Source organism: Notothenia rossii (genome assembly GCF_949606895.1).
Source record: "Notothenia rossii genome assembly, chromosome: 9".
Taxonomy (NCBI): domain Eukaryota; kingdom Metazoa; phylum Chordata; class Actinopteri; order Perciformes; family Nototheniidae; genus Notothenia; species Notothenia rossii.
Window position 1 is genome coordinate 77,641,509 of NC_136907.1, and position 20,013 is coordinate 77,661,521.

Consider the following 20,013-nt stretch of genomic DNA (forward strand, 5'->3'; position numbering starts at 1 on the left):
AAATGATGTTAATTTAATCAATAATTAAGATTATTTGTAATTGCGGTCTTACTAGATGTTATGGTAATCCGTACGGTACTATTTATTATATTTTCGTCTTACTTTATGTACTTTTGACATTAAATAGAATAGTAAGATTACATTAAATCTTTAAAATAATGTTAATTATTTCCTTAAATAATTAGGATAATGGTTAGTTACATGTTGATTTATTTTTTACTGAACTCAAAGTGTTGGACCAACCTAACAAACAACTCAAATATGAAATATATTTAATTTGTATATGTGATATCTCTCTGTTTGTTAGCACTTCATAATCAGTGGGTTGTAGTGAGAGCTGTGTCTGGTTCCTCAGAATTATAAATAGTCCCTGAATGAGATTTAAACTGAAGTGAAAGATTAACTCATGTCAGGCTTCGGTAATAAAACAGTTTCAGTAACGAGCTGCACTTCCTGTTAAAAACCTCATTCCTTTCATAACACTGCAGTCTGACTGGGGTTGCGTCAGAATAGTCCGTTTAGTTTAGGAAACTTCCTAACGGAGTGCAATGACCCGGAAGTCCCTCAGTGGCAGCCATGATAAGAGCCGTTCAAATTCTCTAGATGATAGGAAAGGAGGTTTCAAACTTCCTTTATAACCTCCTTTAGCTTAGGAACCACTGGACCTCCCTTACCGAAAGCGGAGGAGAAAATTCTGCCCCACAATGCCTTGCGGCCGCAGCATTTGCCGTCACACAACAGTCGGCCGTTCACGACAACAACCGATAATGACGGAGAAATTATATCATGAAAGTTACGGTGCTTATTAAGCATTTTAAAACGTATGTGGTAAGTTGCCAAAGTGCTTTGTTTTGAACGTTCATCAGTATTATAATCAAAAAGAGAAATATGAACGTTAGTTTTTACTGAAATGATCAAATAAAGTTAACATTTCACAGAGTTTACTGAGCTGTGTGGGGTTTGAATGGTGATATACACAGTGATAGATGTTAAGGACTAACGTTTCTAAGATCTTTTCATACAATCATACGTATTGGGATCATTTGTATTAATGTGGACCGGAGGGAGAGGGTGACGAGCATAAGGTTCACTTTCATTTTTTATTTCAATTCCAATTTTGGTCATGAAGAATATGTTTCTCTGTTGTCCACGTTCATAAAGCATAAAGCAACAGCATCAGAGCACGGTGCAGAGTCTCTAGATGAGTCCCTCGTTCTTATTAAACATCCATGTTGTAGTCCGCTGTATAGAAAACTGTAGTTTCCATGGTTTCCCCACAGCAGCAGACGCACATTTATGACGTCCGCTGGCGCATCATAAACACGTCGGATAGTGGAAGTGCATTCGGATTCTCTAAAGTACTGCAGTCTCTTCTCCTAAGTCCTTTAGAATTCTCCTATCCACTATCCCTTAACCCCGTGACGTTTCACTCAGAGGTCAAGGAATAGACGATAGGGTTAGAATTTAGGAGCTGATTTTTGGATTATTCGACCGAAACCCAGGACTTTATTATTAACTCTTACGTCATTGTTTTTAAATTCTCTAATTTATTTTGTACATGTCTTTGGAATCAATAATAATAATAATAATAATAATACACTTTAATTATATAGCACCTTTCAAACGGAGCTACAAAGTGCTTTTACAAAAAAACAGAAGACATTTAAATACGTGCAGAGAATGAAATGATCTAGCAATTAAAGGAATAATACATTAAAAAAATTTAATGACATCTTCTTGACAAACACTACTATGGATCATTCAAAGATAATCATTAGTTGCCGCTTTGGTCACTACATTCATTATATTTGCCGCTTTAAGTAGTTCCATTTAAAATGTCAATGTAAGTATTAATACTTTTACGCTTTTTTTTATTCAAACCTTTATCGTTTTGTAATTATTCGTGATAGAAATCCAAGGGAATAATGTAGCTTTATCAAGTGCTCGAAGACGCTTTACAGAGATAAGATAAGTCTAATTAAAATCGAGCAATAAAACCACATTTGTCAAAAATACATCAATCAGATGTTAAAAGCTGGTCTAAAAAGGTGAGTCATCCCAGCTCAAAATGAAACACAGAGAGTAAAGGAAGCAAATACGAGATACATTTAAATACACACTCTGTTCTCACAGCACGGCAACAAAGCTACTAACATAATATAAAGACTGTCTTTTATATCCAAAAATACTAGGGATGTAACGATATATCGAATATCGCGATATCGCGGTAAATAGATCTCTCAATACCGTCGTGAGACTGACAAAATCTACCGCGATTAAAAAAAAAAAAAAACCTTTATTTAACCAGACGGTCCCATTGAGATCATCGATCTCTTTTTCAAGGGAGACCTGTCCAACATGGTTACAACATGAACATAAAACAACAGATAACACAAAAGGACATCTTATTTACAGGGCTACATGTACACACCTAGAGACATTGAAAAGTACCAACAGTATATTTATATCTCGTCCTGTCAATAAGCCTCACCTTCTTGGCAAAAACTGTATTGTTTTTTAAGCGGCGGAGAGACAATGCACAGTTTGACCCACTGCCCAAAGCATATCTCTCTGTCCAAGCAACATCAGTACCAAGCAAGAGAGTTTTTTCCACAGCAGGGGATATTGTAAACACCCAAACATCCCAGCTTCTACCTGGAATTGTGGACATGCTCATAATACTAAAAGATAACCTTGATGATGCTGAGTGAGTGAGTTAGTGAGTTAGAGTTGAGTTACTTCAAAAACTAAAGTTAAACTTTATTTATTCTATTGCAGGGTCTGTTTATTATACTGTTGACACTTTAATACTTTTAAATACCACTATCCTACTAAAATGCTGTAACAATAAGATTTATTATTTAATAAAAAAAAATAAAAAATCACACTTTTTTCCTTTATTTTTCAATATCGCGATAAATATCGTACCGTGGACTTCTTCTCGCGATATTATCGTACCGTGAGTTTTTGCTATCGTTACATCCCTAAAATATACGCTCTGTTTTCAGACCTCAAACACACAAAAAACAAGTTTATATAAATTGTTTTAATGATATATTCATGTATTAATCCTGATGTAAATCCACTTTAAGAGTGACAGTTACAGAACGTCCACACGGCACCGTCGCGTTGAAGCTTGCCGGTGGGCGTGTCTGGTGCGCGACCAACAACCAATCACATTAATCTCCCGCCCCGGACACACAACCACGCGGTTTGATTGGCTAGAGCTTGTACTGGCATATGATTTGATTGGCTGACGCTTCCGTCGACGCTTGAACAGTTTCGAAGCGAGCAACGGAGGCAAAGCAACGCGAAGGAACCACAATGCAGTTCGGCAAAGCGTGAGGTCACCCTATTCAAAGTGAATGGGAAGCGTCTCCGTTGAAGCACGCAACGCTGCCGTGTGGACGTACCGTTACTTCATGGAGCTGCAAAGAAGCCCATTTTTGGAGATTAAGTGCTTTTTCAGCCTCAAATATTTCTTATGAAAGGAGGAATTAGTTACAAGTAGTGCAAGAGAACACATTTTCTACAGAGGCTCACATTTCCTACTTTGTGTTTGCAGGTAAACGGCGGGATTCAGTCGCAGCTGAAAAGAGAAGTTCTGCAATACGACTACCACGCCTCCTTCTTCGACATCTTTGTGAGTTCTTGCTCTTTTTTTTGCATATTATTTTCTCAATGTGACTTTCATACAAATATATAGACCAACCAAATATGCAACACGTAACTCAAGATATATTGATTTGAATAAAGGGCAGATTTTGAGCTGTTGTTTGTTGTGTTGTTTGTGTATATAAATAAAAGTGTGTTGTGTTAGATATGAATGAATAATCCGTCAATAAACGAAAATGATTATAATAATGATGATAGTCATTTATAGAGTCATTAATACATTTGAAAAAATACGGAAAGTGTTGAAAAAGCTCATGCGTTTATGTATGATAGTTGTATATATGAACATAGTATCCTTGTGTGTATCTATTTTGTACCTTAGGGAGCTCAATTGGTATTTGACTTGATCCCTCTTTCCTATTCTCTCCTTTATTTTCTGTTTTTCATCCTCCTGTCCTTTAAATCTTTCTTTCCTAAATCCTTCCTTCTTCCTCCTCTCCACTACTTCCTCATCTCCTCTTCCTCCTCTCCTCCTCCTCTTCCTCCTCAGGTCCTGGCGGTCTTCAGGTTTGCGGTCCTCATCTTGGCGTACGCCGTCTGCCGGCTCCGTCACTGGTGGGCCATCGCGGTGAGATGTTATTAAACAATGTATTTCTATGTTTCTGCCAGTAGAGGGCGCTGTTGAGTTAAACACCAAAGTACTTTCTGTTAGCTTCGATTCTAATCAAATGTTCTGAGTCATTGTTTTGTGACGTGTTCGTATTAAAACGTGTTATAATTAACCCTGTAATGTCTCCTCTCGCTCTCTCAGATCACGACTGCAGTCAGCTGTGCTTTCCTGATTGTTAAAGTCATTTTATCAAAGGTAAGAGTCTAAGGATTCATTATTATTAAAAAGGAGATTCAGTTTTTACAAAGATAACATTCATTTAGTCTCTGAATGTGGTTTTTATTCTCTCATTACTCCACCTGCTGCTCATCATCAGAGCAACCTTTTCTATATTAATGTTACTCTTCTGTTTTAGCTGGATCATTATTTACCTTTTATGGATTTGAATATTAAACATGGTTTGAGATGAGAGGGTTTTCTGTTGTTTCGTTCCCCCTTTTTTTAATCATCTCTTTCCTTATATTTGATGTAAATATTCTTACAGCAAAGTCTTAAGTTTGAATATCATAAATCTGGGAATTGAAAAGAATAATGTTTTAAAGGATAAATATTAATATTCTTGTCTTTTTTATGTTTCTTTTATCTTTGCTTTTTAAACGCCCCTTTTTATATTCAACATGTGTCCCCTCTTCTTCATGTCTCTTCTACATCAACATGTGTCCCCTCTTCTTCATGTCTCTTCTACATCAACATGTGTCCCCTCTTCTTCTAGTCTCTTCTACATCAACATGTGTCCCCTCTTCTTCATGTCTCTTCTACATCAACATGTGTCCCCTCTTCTTCATGTCTCTTCTACATCAACATGTGTCCCCTCTTCTTCATGTCTCTTCTACATCAACATGTGTCCCCTCTTCTTCATGTCTCTTCTACATCAACATGTGTCCCCTCTTCTTCATGTCTCTTCTACATCAACATGTGTCCCCTCTTCTTCATGTCTCTACTACATCAACATGTGTCCCCTCTTCTTCATGTCTCTTCTACATCAACATGTGTCCCCTCTTCTTCATGTCTCTTCTACATCAACATGTGTCCCCTCTTCTTCATGTCTCTTCTACATCAACATGTGTCCCCTCTTCTTCATGTCTCTTCTACATCAACATGTGTCCCCTCTTCTTCATGTCTCTTCTACATCAACATGTGTCCCCTCTTCTTCATGTCTCTTCTACATCAACATGTGTCCCCTCTTCTTCATGTCTCTTCTACATCAACATGTGTCCCCTCTTCTTCATGTCTCTTCTACATCAACATGTGTCCCCTCTTCTTCATGTCTCTTCTACATCAACATGTGTCCCCTCTTCTTCATGTCTCTTCTACATCAACATGTGTCCCCTCTTCTTCATGTCTCTTCTACATCAACATGTGTCCCCTCTTCTTCATGTCTCTTCTACATCAACATGTGTCCCCTCTTCTTCATGTCTTCTACATCAACATGTGTCCCCTCTTCTTCATGTCTTCTACATCAACATGTGTCCCCTCTTCTTCATGTCTCTTCTACATCAACATGTGTCCCCTCTTCTTCATGTCTTCTACATCAACATGTGTCCCCTCTTCTTCATGTCTCTTCTACATCAACATGTGTCCCCTCTTCTTCATGTCTCTTCTACATCAACATGTGTCCCCTCTTCTTCATGTCTTCTACATCAACATGTGTCCCCTCTTCTCCATGTCTCTTCTACATCAACATGTGTCCCCTCTGTGGAAAGAGACTCTGAAAGTTTCAGGAACAAAGATTCTCAGCCAATCAGAGACAAGCTCTGGATATATCTATATTGATGAAGAACAGGACAGTAGGGGACCTCTTAAAGTTGTCTTAGTCGTAAAGCACTCTGAATGTCTTTGTGTTGAAAGGTACTTTATAAATAAACGTTCCTCCCAGCTGCTGTCTCAGGGTGCGTTCGGGTACCTGCTGCCCATCGTCTCCTTCGTGTTGGCCTGGATAGAAACCTGGATGCTGGACTTCAAGGTTCTGCCGCAGGAGAACGAGGAGCTCAACCGTGAGTCTCAGATATTCAGCAGTGTCATAATCAAGGTTTATTTAGACAGTGTGTCTCAAGTGTCTCTTTTAGAATACTTTTGTTTCACCTTTGGGGGAATTTGAGAGCCCATTGTGTTTACTTCCTTTCTGTCTTCTTCTGATGATTTCTCTGACGTACCTTTTCCCTTCTCTTGTTCTCTTTCTCTTTTCTTTACTGAGGAAACGTCAGCCATCATGAATCCAAAGTTGTGTGTTCTCAAATATAAAAATGTATATTTAAAAGGGAAAGTAATGTTTGTCGTCCACAGCTGACGTTAAATTGACTTCTTTTTGCGTATTGATATGACTTCACATAGATCCTCGATCAAAGTGCCCTAAGCTGCAGTCTTATATTGTTGTATAAAAGACCACGGAATTTCCAACTTGACCAATCAGAATCAAGTGATCAACTGCCTCATGTCATCATCTGATCTAGTGACCTTTGCTGCTTACATATAAACGTATGTTTGTCTTCGTTGCTCTCTGTGTCTCAGGGTTTCAGTCCCTCATGGACGCAGAGCGAGCTCCTCTCATGGGTCCCGGCCCGTTATCTGACGGTCAGTTCTACTCTCCACCGGAGTCTGTGGCAGGTCAGTGAACGCACCACGAACTCATCACCTGTCTCCTGTCAGTTTAATAACTCTTACAGTTCTCACTCTGTACCTCAATCATCTTTGTTATTGGTTTGTTTATAGAGCCCCCTAGTGGCAGGAAAAACACATTAGAATCTGAATACTTCATTTATATCCCGGGGAAAATTGGGTTTCGTGACAGTTTTTAAATAAAAGATCATAAAATAAAATATAATACAACTATTTATATTAAAATATCAGTTTGAAGTTTAAGTTGAAATGTGCAATTGAATTATAAACTACATTTAAATAAAGATATTTATACAAACAATCAAAAATTAAATTAAGTAACATGTCTGATAGAACATCAAATACATTAGAATATAAATAGTTATATAAAGATAATGAGTTTATTTAAGAATGTGCAATAGAAAGACAAAATAAAATAATGTATTCAAACATAGGAAGTTAAAGTATAATAGGTCATAAAAGATCAAATCAAATAAATAGATACAAAATTAAGAAACATAAGACGTTGAAGTTAAAATGTGCCCATTGCACTACAATATAAAATATATATATAGGTTAGGGTTAGTTGTTTGTTAGTATTGATACAATATTTATGCTGAATTTCAGAGTTTGAAAGGTTTGAATGTGCAATAATCTGAATTTTCAGAATCCAAAAATATATAATAAAAGATCAAATAAAATACAGTTAAAAAATCTTCTAAAACACAAGACTTCTAAAAATGAGCAGATTGCACTACAATATCTAACGTATGTATTAAAATACAAACTGTGGAGTATTGGGTTTAATGCTGAGTTAAAAACGTTTTTTTGTTGTTGGTTTAAGTAAAAATTGGAGTTGTGATGTTTTGGTGTTTCTCTTCTGTTTTCAGACTCTGACGAGGAGCTGGATGATAAACATGATCCAGAGAAAGATCTCATTCAGCAGCTGACCTAACAGGTAAACATCTCACGTGTCCTTTGTGACGATAACGCACTAAAAATCTTCATTTTCACCCAAATCATGAAACTAATTGGCCCTTATTTGCTCCCCTCAGGGTCTGCTCTCCTGAAGAAACTCTGCCTTACACATTCAGCCATTTTACTTTTTATTTGCCTCTGAGAAGTCTCTGTTTATTCATACCCACAATGCACCTCTCTGTCTAATATCAGTCTTCTGCATGTGCACCTGTGCCTGGAGAAAGAGGCACATGTTCCTTTTCACAGGGTCTTCTTCCTCACATTGAATATTCTCTGGTGCTCGAAGGAGAATTCATATCATCGGATATTTAAACACCTAACTGCACGCAGAATTCCACTTCTTTACAGATTGAATCGGTGCATTTGACAGGGTTTTTACTCGATGTTTGATAAAAACACTGTTCATTTCTTCTCTTAGGAATACATGTCTTTACTTTTTTATATGTTTTCATAAGCTTGGGTTTCAATTTACTGTAAAAGAAAATAAGCTTGCTCCAAAATCTCTGCAAAAAGTAAATGAAGGATTCTTTTTTTTCTGGCCAGTTTTGAACCGTTGGACCTGGTGTGTAGCAAATGTGATTTTAGTTAACGGAGCGATGCACTTAAACTGAGTATATGAATTGTAAACTGATCTAAAAGAGATGCTGTTAAACACATGTGGAGCTCAAAAGTATATAAAACATGTATATATGTATTCATGCATGCCTTACAAGCCGAGTGATTTTGTTTTTATGGAAAAGTCTGGAGAATGGAATCATTAAAATGTGAAATATTTGGCGTTGAGTTTCTTTTTATTTCTTAAAGAACTGAAAGTCAAATTACTTGTCATACTTAATGGCTAGTTTAAGGAATATTTTATAGAATATTTCTTATAAATATGAAAGAAATCATAGTATAGTATGTTGGAAAATGGAAAAAAAAAGGTGATACAAATAAATGTTGGCAAAATACATGAAGCTCAACCAGGAAGACCGTCTTTACTCATTAATTTACTATTTCTATGTTACTAATCTCTCTTCTCAACAACAAACCGGGGGCGTCACTCCCCAGCTCAACCAATCACTTTGCTCTATTATCACAAGCCTATCATAGTGCTCCGCTAACCCGTTTAAATCTGCTCTCCCCGCTCTGACAGCTGTCATTTCAGGTGACTCGACCCTATGGACTCGACGCAACCCTCTTCCTCCCCTTTTCACCTCCTGTCCTTCTGAAAGTCGAATAGTCCGTTTAGCTTAGGAACCTTCCTAACGGAGTGCAATGACCCGGAAGTCCCTCAGTGGCAGCCATGATAAGTGCCGTTCGAATTCTCTAGATGATAGGAAAGGAGGTTTCAAACTTCCTTTATAACCTCCTTTAGCTTAGGAACCACTGGACTTCCCTTACCGAAAGGAGAGGAGAAAATGCTGCTTCACAATGCCTTGCGGCCGCAGCATTTGCCATCACACAACAGTCGGCCGTTCACGGACACAAACGATTATGACCGAGAAATTATATCATGAAAGTTACGGTGCTTATTAAGCATTTTAAAATGTAGGTGGTAAAATGCCAAATTTGCTTTGTTATAAACGTTCATCAGTATTATAATCAAAAAGAGAAATATGAACGTTAGTTTTTACTGAAAGGATCAAATAAAGTTAACATTTCACAGTGTTTTTTAGCTGTGTGGGGGATGTTCAACTTTTAAAAGATGTTTGAATGGTGATATACACAGTGATAGATGTTAAGGACTAACGTTTATAATAAATACATTTGTATTTATTTTAAGATCTTTTCATACAATCATACGTATTGGGATCATTTGTATTAATGTGGACCGGAGGGAGAGGGTGACGAGCATAAGGTTCACTTTCCTTTTTATTTCAATTCAAACTTTGATAATGAAGAATATGTTTCTCTCTTGTCCACGTTCATTAAGCATAAAGCAACAACATCAGAGCACGGTGCAGAGTCTCTAGATGAGTTTGCAGTAGTCCCTCGTTCTTATGAAACATCCATGTTGTAGTCCGCTGTATAGAACACTGTAGTTTCCATAGTTTCCCACCAGCAGCAGACGCACATTTATGACGTCCGCTGGCGCATCATAAACACGTCGGATAGTGAAAGTGCAGTCGGATTCTCTAAAGTACCGCAGTACCAAAAGGACTTAGGAGAAGAGACTGCAGTACTTTAGAGAATCCGACTGCACTTTCACTGGAATAAAAACAATATTGTTAACATGAAAATATGATTTAATGGTCATTGTTTAGAGTTATTCCAAGGCTTTACTCATTGGAAACTCGGTATGAGATAGAGCACACTGTTGAGATCTCCAATATGCCTGTTTTACACACTTTGACCAACAGTGTTCAAATGAAGCCCATGATGAAGCCTCATGAGATGAACCCTTTCGCGAACCAACTGGGTGGAAAGCTTCATAAGGTCTCATCTCGCCATCACTACTAACAACCCAGAATGCTGTTGCGTTCAAATGTGCCCATCTTCTCGGACTTGTCGAGTGAGCATTATTATTTTGTCTTTCACAATGAGAGGGGGTGCACCGTTCCTGGAGGTACTGCAATACCAGGTCGATGCGCGGAGTGGACGGAGCAAGCCCCTATTCCATCTCCCTATTCCAAAAATCAATTTAATATATGGTCCCCGGGTAGGGGACGTATCAGATATTAAACTGATAAGAACAGATACTACACTTGATCTTAGCCAAAAGGCCGAGAAGCGATACCTAGGAAGAGTTGGAGGCGGGGTCCTCACTCCCCGCACAGTCACCTTCACTCACGGTTTCAAAGTGTGTTTCAGTAACAATATGAGTGTATGACCCGATGTTGTAGGAACAAAGTACATGGGTACACTGAACACAGCAGGTTAGAAAAGGGCAAGAACAGAGGCAGAATCTGTTATTTTCTGTAATGTCGTTGGTGCCGCTCCAGAACGGTCTGGTCACGTGTCATGTTTTAGTACGATTAGAATAGTATCCCGTGAAATACATTTTTATCGTATTTACTGTCAGAAAATGACCTGTAACTTCAAGTCTAAGAAAATCTAAGGTAATATTAATAATAAACGCGAACATAACATAGTATTATTTCAAAATTCCTCTCTGAAGGAAGAAAGCATGTGTAACAGCGTAGTACCCCTCAACATGGGCGGGAGCTCAACATGGGCGGAGCCTCAACGCCCCTCCTTCTCAACCTTTGAGGCACGTGACGGGAGCTGAACGTGGGCGGAGCTTCACAGATGACGCGTTGCATCCTTTTTCTGGTGTAGCAGTTCTGTTCTAATCATAGCGTCAGAGTACGATGGAAGTAAGTATTCCTGAATAAATTAACTATTTGTTTTTGCTGCGGTTTCAAATGTGTTGATTTTAAGTCTCACTTATTTGCTGTCAAATGTGCGCTGTCGCTACTAGGACGTGCATGTCCTAGTGATGCAGTAAGTAAAACTACATTTGTGTTGCTTCAAAATAGTAGGATTGCTGTATAAGCAAAGTCCTGAAAACTTTATATTATTTTTTGCATTACTTGAGAAATACTAATAACTGTACTATGCATAACCTATATTTCAATTCGATTTTTACAAAATAAATGTATATGCAGCTTATTTTATTCCTTCCTATTGCCTAACCTGACTTTACTGACTGTGTGTTTGTATTCTGCCAGATCCTGAACAGCTGTCTTACAGTTATTGAGAAGGTATTGAAACTGTTCTAAAATATGTAAATATATGTATAAAACATATTATATTATACCAAACAATTATAAGATATTACATTATGAAACTACATCTGTTACAGAGAGTAGATGGCGTGTTTGCTGCCAACAGCCATGTTATAGCTGCCTGGTTTCCACCATCTTCGCTGAATCCGATGCAACACCTGCCGGTATTTTTACCATGATTATCCATGTTGCTGCTCCATATTCTTGTACCAACTCATTACTGTAGTCACATCAACACAACTGTTTTTTTGCTTTTCCAGGAAAATGCAGCAAATCTCCAATGGCTTCTCCTTCCAGTGTGGGAACCTGGACACTTGACACTCTGTGTACATGTAGCTCAGTCTTTGCTATTGTTTGTTTACTGTACAATGAAGTTTGCCATGCCGAAAATAGTGTTTCTATCTTTAAATTCAACGCTTAATTTAGTTGTATAATACAGATCCTACAACTTTATAATATAACATTTGTATGTCAAAGTATACCTGTTGATATTGGAACGTGTGATATTAACAGATACCGGTGCAACACACCTTCACTTTAGACAAACAATTAAAAAGACAACATGTATTTAAAGACCAATCTTTATTTGAATGTGCCTCTTAACCTGATATATTAATTATACAGTAATAGTATTGACAATCTAAAAAAACTGAGCAACTCAACAGTCAACTTTATGTTTCTTATTGTCTAAAGCATTTATTATTTTCATTTCCCCCCTCTCATATTCAGTGTGGACGGATTGAGACAGCGTGGTGTCCAGAAAACTGCAGAGGCTTCAGGGAGAAACCTCCGTGTGATGGACGTCCTGTCTGTTTGTTTGGCCCGGAGAGGACTGAGGGTCTTTCCTCAGCGAGGGGGACCAGGCCTGATGGAGGAGCCCATGCTGGGCAAAGCTGATACCAACTGCACAGGCCTAGTCTGTCACTTTATTTGACTAAATGTGTTTACTTTAATAGTTTTAAATCTTCTGTCCATATGTGCTTTTTATTTAAAACATGTTTGATTAAGTTTTGGTTCACATTTCAATAAATTGTATTTGCACTCCTTTTGTCCATTATTCTTACTGAAAATGTTAGATTACACATTCACATCTGACTGAAGATTGGCCCCATTTGTTTGTGACGTTGCAAACTCTGCGGTACAAGGCACAAGGGATGTGAAGCTCATAAAGCGAGGCAGTCAGTCCCTATCGGCCAACAAATGAACTGCAGTGTGTGGCACTTCCGTAATAGTGTCACGGCTCTACCCCACAGTTTGCCGCTTGGTTCAAATGTGCCCATGTTCTTGGACTTGTTGAGTGAGCATTATTTTTGTCTTTCACAATGAGATGGGTGCACCGTTCCTGGAGGTAGTGCAATACCAGGTCGATGCGCGGAGTGGACGGAGCAAGCCCCTATTCCATCTCCCTATTCCAAAAATCAATTTAATATATGGTCCCCGGGTAGGGGACGTATCAGATATTAAACTGATAAGAACAGATACTACACTTGATCTTAGCCAAAAGGCCGAGAAGCGATACCTAGAGAGAGTTGGAGGCGGGATACTCACTCCCCGCACAGTCACCTTCACTCACGGTTTCAAAGTGTGTTTCAGTAACAGTATGCGTGTATGACCCGATGTTGTAGGAACAAAGTACATGGGTACACTGAACACAGCAGGTTAGAAAAGGGCAAGAACAGAGGCAGAATCTGTTATTTTCTGTAATGTCGTTGGTGCCGCTCCAGAACGGTCTGGTCACGTGTCACGTTTTAGTGCAATTAGAATAGAATCCCCTGAAATACATTTTTATGTATTTACTGTCAGAAAATGACCGCGAACATAAAATAGTATTATTTCAAAATTCCTCTCTGAAGGAAGAAAGCATGTGTCACAGCTGGGTGGAGACAAACAGAGCTCCAGTGCACTCAGGTGGAGTACTGCGTGAACGGCACGCTGTGTATACTACAGGTTACTCTTATCTAAATCGAAGATACATTTTCTGGAGGAGCCTTCCTTGACATTGAGAAACACCCACTGTATCATGTCTTTTTTTTAAATATATATATATATATATATATATCTATAGTATGAAGTTTCAATTTGTGTTTTATGTCCTATTTTTTTTTGTTTAAAAGTACTTTACTCTGAACTTCATTTCATCATACTTGAATTTATCTTTTTTTTCCACATAGGCCTACTATACTATGATATATACATAATATAACAATACACAGACATTTGTACACAGAAATAAACCCACAGACATGTTTTTGTAATACTGTTTTATTATTTTTCACATCTTTATTGACAGGAGAATCCGAGGCTCAGTGGCCGTGTTTCCACGGATCGCCCGTCGCCTCTCCTTCAGAAACACTGTCCTCTGGAAATAAATACAATACTGATTTTTTATTTTTTAAAAGAAAAGAAGAAGAAGAAGATTTTCTAACCTACGTCTCAGAGTCTGGAGATGATTCCACATTTATTACTACGTGAAACTACGGCACGACACATGGAGGGAAACGATGTGTTTCAGGTGAGAGGAAGATTTAAAGAAACGTGACGCAGTGAAGTCCTGCAGCTGGAGATCCACGATGTGAGGATGAAATACTGAGACCACCTGAGGGGAGGGGTTTGGTTTCTGCAGTGTTTTGGGTTAAAAAAAAAAGACTAAAATACGACTTGTTTTTGTATTAATTCATGGCTAAAAACCTAAAATATCAGTGGAGTGAGTTTCAGGATACTTTGGGTCTTCAAATCTGTGAAAAACTGCACCTCATTTTCCAAAGAGCCTTTATTTTGAGACACCAAATCATCACGTGTTGCAGGAAAGTTAACAATACAATGTAATAAGGAACTAATAAGGGTTATGCCACAAGAGTTTTGTTTTCTTGTTGGTAATATAACAGGTTTAAGATGTTTTTCTCTTGTATTAATTTATGACAAAATACTTTAACTATCATCCGAGGAGTTAGTATCATCCCATTTTATAATTTTTTTGTTTCTATGCTAAAAACGCCGGGACATTATCTTTTATTTAATTGTTTTATTTTTTCTTTCGTTGGAACCAATTGGCTAGGAGAACCACAATTCTGTCATTTTAAGACCAAACTAAGAAAAGATACCTTTCAAACTAATCAACACTGAGATTTAGTGCTGCCTTAATCTGTTCGATAACAAATCTGAGCATTCATATTCCTGTAAAAAGTGTTTTTCCAGAAACATTGACGGGTGATTAAAACACTTAATGTAATGTATGCTGTGAGGACATCTTAAGTGTTTATTGACAAATACATGTGAAAGAGTAGAGTAGAGATTTTCTTAAGCTGTAGAATAAAGTACACTGATGTATGGTATTACCGAGTCTTTATTTTAATTATTTTTGAGGTGTTTCTTAAGATCTGTTGTATAGTAGCCATTTTGTTGGGAGGGCTGCAAACAGGAAGTCAGACATTAAGGGACGGACCAACATACTTCACAAAAGCAGTGAGTATGATGAAGCTAATTTGAGATACTTCGTAGGAGCTACGACGCTAAATGTTTAAAGCGTTCTTCTCAGGAAGGTGGGCTCAACATTTCATCGGTCTGGGATTCAAAGAACCAGCTGAACAGGAGCGTCACGTAGAAAACAAAGGAGCTGTTAAAGTGAAATGTAGGCACAGAGAAACAGGACCAGGGTCTCAGCGCCCCGCTAACAGATCCTCGTTTTAAAGATGTTTGTTTATCACTTTTAAAGGAATGTAGTGTATTTCTACTTTAGTCTAAACTGCGTGGAGTTCTGCGTTTTCTTGTCGGATTAATATCCGCTTCCTCCTCGATTTGGCAAACAAAACAAACTAATTGTATATTAATAATTGTAGTAATAGTCACGTCAGACGTCCACTCATTCCAGTTTCCCGTGTGTGATTTTCCTGCCTTTTCAAGACCACTATGATTGCAAATGAAAACACTTGAGCTGTAGGACGTTGTAACTTATTTCTCCATTTTCTGACATACAAAAAAAAACCCAACAACAAATAATCAGCAGGTGAATGAATGGTAAACAAAGTGAACAATCTCCAATACAAGATACTGATTGCTCGAGACACAAGCTGCATGTAAACCAGGACATCAGGACTTTGTTAAATCCTGTTTCAACACTGTTTTGGTTTGTGAAATAAAAAGCCATGTTTCTCTAGTGGAAAAGCAGCAGAGTAATACATCCGGCCAGCAGGGGGCGTCGGAGGAACGCTGTAACAGGAAGCTGCTCTTTAGGAAACAAGTGGGTCGTGAGGAAATAATACTGCGAGTAAAAAAGGTCCAGCCAAATTCATTTTAAAGTGATTTAACACTGATTAGCGTTTAAAACGGGTTGCGTTCATTTGTCTCGAAGACTTTTAGAGCTACAAAATATTAAACAATAGCGTAATAATAAGAAGTGCTTGATGAAATGGTTTTGGCACATTAACTACTGGGTCTGATCTGGAGCTAAAACCATTAGCGATTAGCCGACAGACACAAATGTTCTGATAATCAATTAGACAACAAGACGCTTCTCAAATCTCATTTGCTGCGTTGAATATCTTTGGATTTTTTGGACGAAATGTGATGGGCTTTTTTTCCACATCTTTCTAACTGTTTCTCTTCAGATCAAGCAATTAATCGATACGGTAGTTAATTGAGGAATAGTTAGTAGTTTATAGATTAAGAAAACAATCGTCAGCTGCAGCTCTTCAGTAGATTTCTCTGCACGTTGTACAGTGATTTTCTTTTGACTAAATGTCTTAAACCTTTCCTTTGACGTTCAGATCAGTGCAAAGCCTACGCAGTCATTACCCAGAAATCATTGGGACTACTTTTAAAATGCTAAGCAAGAAACTAACTCCTCCAATCAAGGATCCATCCCAGAATTCAGCAGCAGCTTTTCTGAGAGAACGGACGACTACTTCTAAGTTCTGAAGAAAGGTCCGGTAAAGAGTCCTCTGATCCGATCGCGTCTCCAAGCAATAAATGTTTTCTCCTCAGGAATGTGGTCAGGAGGAAAATGCAGATTTGGGGTAAATCACTTATCAAGTCAGGAGGGGTGTATGGATGCATTGTTTGGAGCTGAACAATCCGACTTCCAGCGGTAATACTTGGCGTTATCGAGTCAGGAGGCCTGGCATCAAACAGGAATTCATTCTTTGTTTCCAAGCTGCTTAACCCACTGACCTCTGGGGGTCTTTTCACTCAAAAAATGACCCAAAAAGAACAAAAAAAAATGGACGCTAAAACATTTTTTTCAACACATAGCACCATGTCATCGGTTTCCGGTTCTGAACACTTGGTTGCAGAATGTCACATTTCCAAAGGTTTTTTTATTTTTATTTTTTATTTGTTTTATTTGTGAGAGTCAGGAAAACAAAATGGCGGTGAGGAGATGAAGAAGGAGGCGGAGCTGAGGTATCCGTTCACGCTTTTTTCTTTGTGAGGGGGTGACAGAAGGCACATTTTGCCGAGGGCAGGGAGGGGTTTTATTTCTTGAAGCGATGAACTCTCCCAAGCGATTTGTCCGCTGATGAATGTCAAAGAAAAAACACTTCTTCCGATTATTTCACCAACCAATCAAAAAGCTGCATTTCCTCCTCACAGAATCACATGTTCTGTTTCCTGTTGACCCAGAAGCCGCGTTGAAAGGGTCTTGAAATGAAAGCAGGACCTCTGTGTGATGATTGAGAGCCGCTAAAAACCATCTGATTGGATTTTTAGATTTATTTTCTCGGATTTTATCGCCTGCCCCCCGTTTTTCGACCTTCAAACTCGCGCCGAGACGTGGTCGAGCGAGGTCGCCGAAGCCGACGTCGCCGAAGCCGCAGCCTTTGGTGGAGGAGCTACTTCTTTTAGCTCGTTTCCAGGGCAACTCTGGGTGCTAACGCCGCGGTTTAACGGCCCTGCTCGCGGTGGCGCGTTAGCCGCGAGAACCGAGCTGGGGTCGGTTCGCGGGATGTTTACGGGGCAGGATCGGGTGCGAGCGTGACCTTTGTGACCTCCAGGGTGACAAACGAGACTTCCCACGGTGTCCACGGGCGACAGGTGGCGTTTCATCCACCGCTCCACTCGTTCCTCTTTGTATTTGATGGAGTACCAGGTGAGGAAGATGAAGAAGAAGCCGATTAACTTGAGGCTGGCGGCGAGGCCGAAGTAGACGAAGCGCAGCGAGGTGACGTCGTATTCCCAGCAGGAGCCGTGCACGCCGCAGTCCTGCTGCCACAACATGCACGTGGTGTCGATGACAGCGCCGAAATATATGGGCGTCGGGATGTAGGCTGGGTGGAGGGGAGAGAGGGGGAGAGAGGGAGGAGAAATGGTTAAATAAAACAGACAAAATGGACAGAACATTTGGAAAATGGTGAGAGACAAAGTGATTAAGTTAAAAGTATGAAGGGAAGTTCAAGAAAGAGGATGGGTAAATGTAGGAAGGATAGAGAGAGGAGGAGGAGGAGGGATGAAGTGAGAGGAGAAATGGTTAAAAAACATCAAGAAACAGAGAAAACGGACAGAAAATGGAAAAATGGTGAGAGACAAAAAGTTAAGTTAGTTCAAGTATGAAAGGAAAGTCAAGGAAGAGAATGGGCGAATGGAGTTTAGGGAGAGGTTATGGTAAAAGGTGAGAGGGGGGGGGGAGAGTAAAAAACAACAAAAGGCGAAGGTGGGGAGAGGGACAAGAGAGAAAGAGACTCATAACTAAAAGTACAGAAATTAAAACAATATTGGAGAAAACTAAGACAACTTTAAATCTAAATCCTCTCAAACAGTCAATATATGTTTGTTTAAGATAAGCTGCAGTTTAGTTATTCCCCCCCATCACTTTCATCATCTAAAATATACCCTTTTCCCATTGGTTTAGGACATGCTCTCACATTGGAGCTTTGATCCATAAGATGCAATAAATCCATAATAGTTATATTAAAACTGTCTTTGTTTGCTAACGCGACAGAAACTGAGCACCTTTGAGAAAATGAAGGATATGTTATCAATGTGAGGTCTTTCTCACTTTTGAATCCATGTTTGATATCTCTCTTCTTGCCTTTGGAAAGTTAAAACTAAAAAGGATTATCTGCCGTCAGACTTCCATTAGCACTTCTGCAGCTAGTGCTAACGCTAACAGTGGACGTTAGAGCTGAGCGTCGGTAAGACTTGCTTAAAACAGATGGATTAAACCCACATCCTACATTTCCCATAATGCATCGTTTACTCCCATTAATGCACATGTCTGTCAAACTCCTCTCTGATGGATCGTGTTTCTGTCCTGACTGATTCTTCCTGACAGCAGCTGACATGTTTCAGATCCATTTCCCCCCGTTCCCTGATTCAGGAGAACAGCGCGGCTTTAAAGAGACGACATCTCATTTCCCCGAGGCTTCATCAGCTCCTCGTCAGCAGTTACCAAAATGTGCAGCGTGTTTACAATCAATTCAATCAGCTGACGTTACATCCCCCTCCTCTGATACTGATGTAAAGAGAGTCCTCTGCTCATGTCTGGGTTTTTGTTTGGACGTATTCATACAAGCTATTTAATGACACCATAAGAAGATGGAGAATATGTTTTTCTACTCACCGAGGGTCCTGAGGAGAACGAACTGCATGCCTAGAGCGAACGGCCTCTCCTGCTCCGCTACAGATCTGTGAAGTTCATAAGAACAGAATAACACATCCTGTATTCAGCTGGAGATGTACATTGGGACAGTAAAGGGAATATACAATGAAATAAGATAAGCAACACAGTGAGCGTGGAAAAACAGGACAGAGCAGATTCACACAAGGATCAAAGAATCATACAAACATTAGAAATGAAAAGTACCGTAATTTTCGGACTATAAGCCGCGCCTTTTTTCGACCCTGCGGCTTATATAACGGTGCGGCTAATCTATGGATTTGTACAGCTAACGGCCACTAGGGGACCTCCTAAATCTATGGATTGTTACAGCTAACGGCCACTAGGGGACCTCCTAAATCTATGGATTTTACAGGTTACAGTCCACCACCTTTAACTCTATGGGCTCTATGGCCGGTCCGCGCCCCCCACCTTTAAGCGGCGGGCTCCAGCAGGAAAAGTTGGAGGCCGGAAAAGAGTGAGACAGGTAGCGCGCAAAAGTAAAAGTGGAACCGAGAGTGGTACGAGAGACAGAACGAGAGCAAGACAGACAGACATTACGAGAGCGAGACAGTTTGTCCCCGTACCACTGGTTGAAAACCGCTGCTGTAGATCACTGCCGGTACGTGCGCTGGGAGCACCGTTTAAGTTTGAAAGTTGAAAAGTTTGTGTGTCTGAAACGCTATGTGATACAGTACAGTTTACACAGCACATGTTCTGTAGCTACTATTGCACTAAATGCTAACACTTGAATACGTTATGCAAATATGCAACTTGTTTGTTGAAATGTTAATAAATGGGAGCTTCCTCAAACAGCCATCTCTTTCCCGACAATCCCCTCTGTGCACGAACCCTTA

The 20,013-nt window shown here is 39.3% G+C and overlaps 2 protein-coding genes and 1 long non-coding RNA gene across 6 annotated transcripts in view; 2 read left to right on the top strand and 1 right to left on the bottom strand.

The window, feature by feature from the left end:
* stard3nl (STARD3 N-terminal like) overlaps positions 1-8,631 on the top strand; it is an 18,193-nt gene extending 9,562 nt beyond the window's left edge. Inside the window, exons 3-9 of the mRNA XM_079650095.1 lie at positions 3,566-3,643; positions 4,166-4,243; positions 4,427-4,480; positions 6,162-6,279; positions 6,794-6,889; positions 7,771-7,838; positions 7,936-8,631. Coding sequence (XP_079506221.1) covers positions 3,566-3,643; positions 4,166-4,243; positions 4,427-4,480; positions 6,162-6,279; positions 6,794-6,889; positions 7,771-7,835 — 489 coding nt within the window. The 3' untranslated portion in view covers positions 7,836-7,838; positions 7,936-8,631. The remainder of the gene's footprint in view (positions 1-3,565; positions 3,644-4,165; positions 4,244-4,426; positions 4,481-6,161; positions 6,280-6,793; positions 6,890-7,770; positions 7,839-7,935) is intronic.
* Positions 8,632-10,394: 1,763 nt separating this feature from the next.
* LOC307017522 lies at positions 10,395-12,225 on the top strand. 2 transcript variants are annotated; one of them, XR_013802209.1, is made up of 3 exons: positions 10,395-11,544; positions 11,646-11,732; positions 11,829-12,225. It is a non-coding gene; the product is annotated as an uncharacterized lncRNA (long non-coding RNA). The 2 variants fall into 2 exon arrangements; XR_013802210.1 differs by having other exon boundaries at positions 11,839-12,225.
* Positions 12,226-13,812: 1,587 nt separating this feature from the next.
* The window catches only part of LOC307020636 (solute carrier organic anion transporter family member 5A1-like), a 64,332-nt gene continuing 58,131 nt past the window's right edge, over positions 13,813-20,013 (bottom strand). For all 3 annotated transcript variants that reach the window (XM_079652145.1, XM_079652146.1, XM_079652144.1), the window contains exons 9-10: positions 19,121-19,185; positions 13,813-17,828 (exon numbers count right to left, since the gene is read on the bottom strand). In XM_079652145.1, coding sequence (XP_079508271.1) covers positions 17,317-17,828; positions 19,121-19,185 — 577 coding nt within the window. In that variant the 3' untranslated portion in view covers positions 13,813-17,316. The remainder of the gene's footprint in view (positions 17,829-19,120; positions 19,186-20,013) is intronic.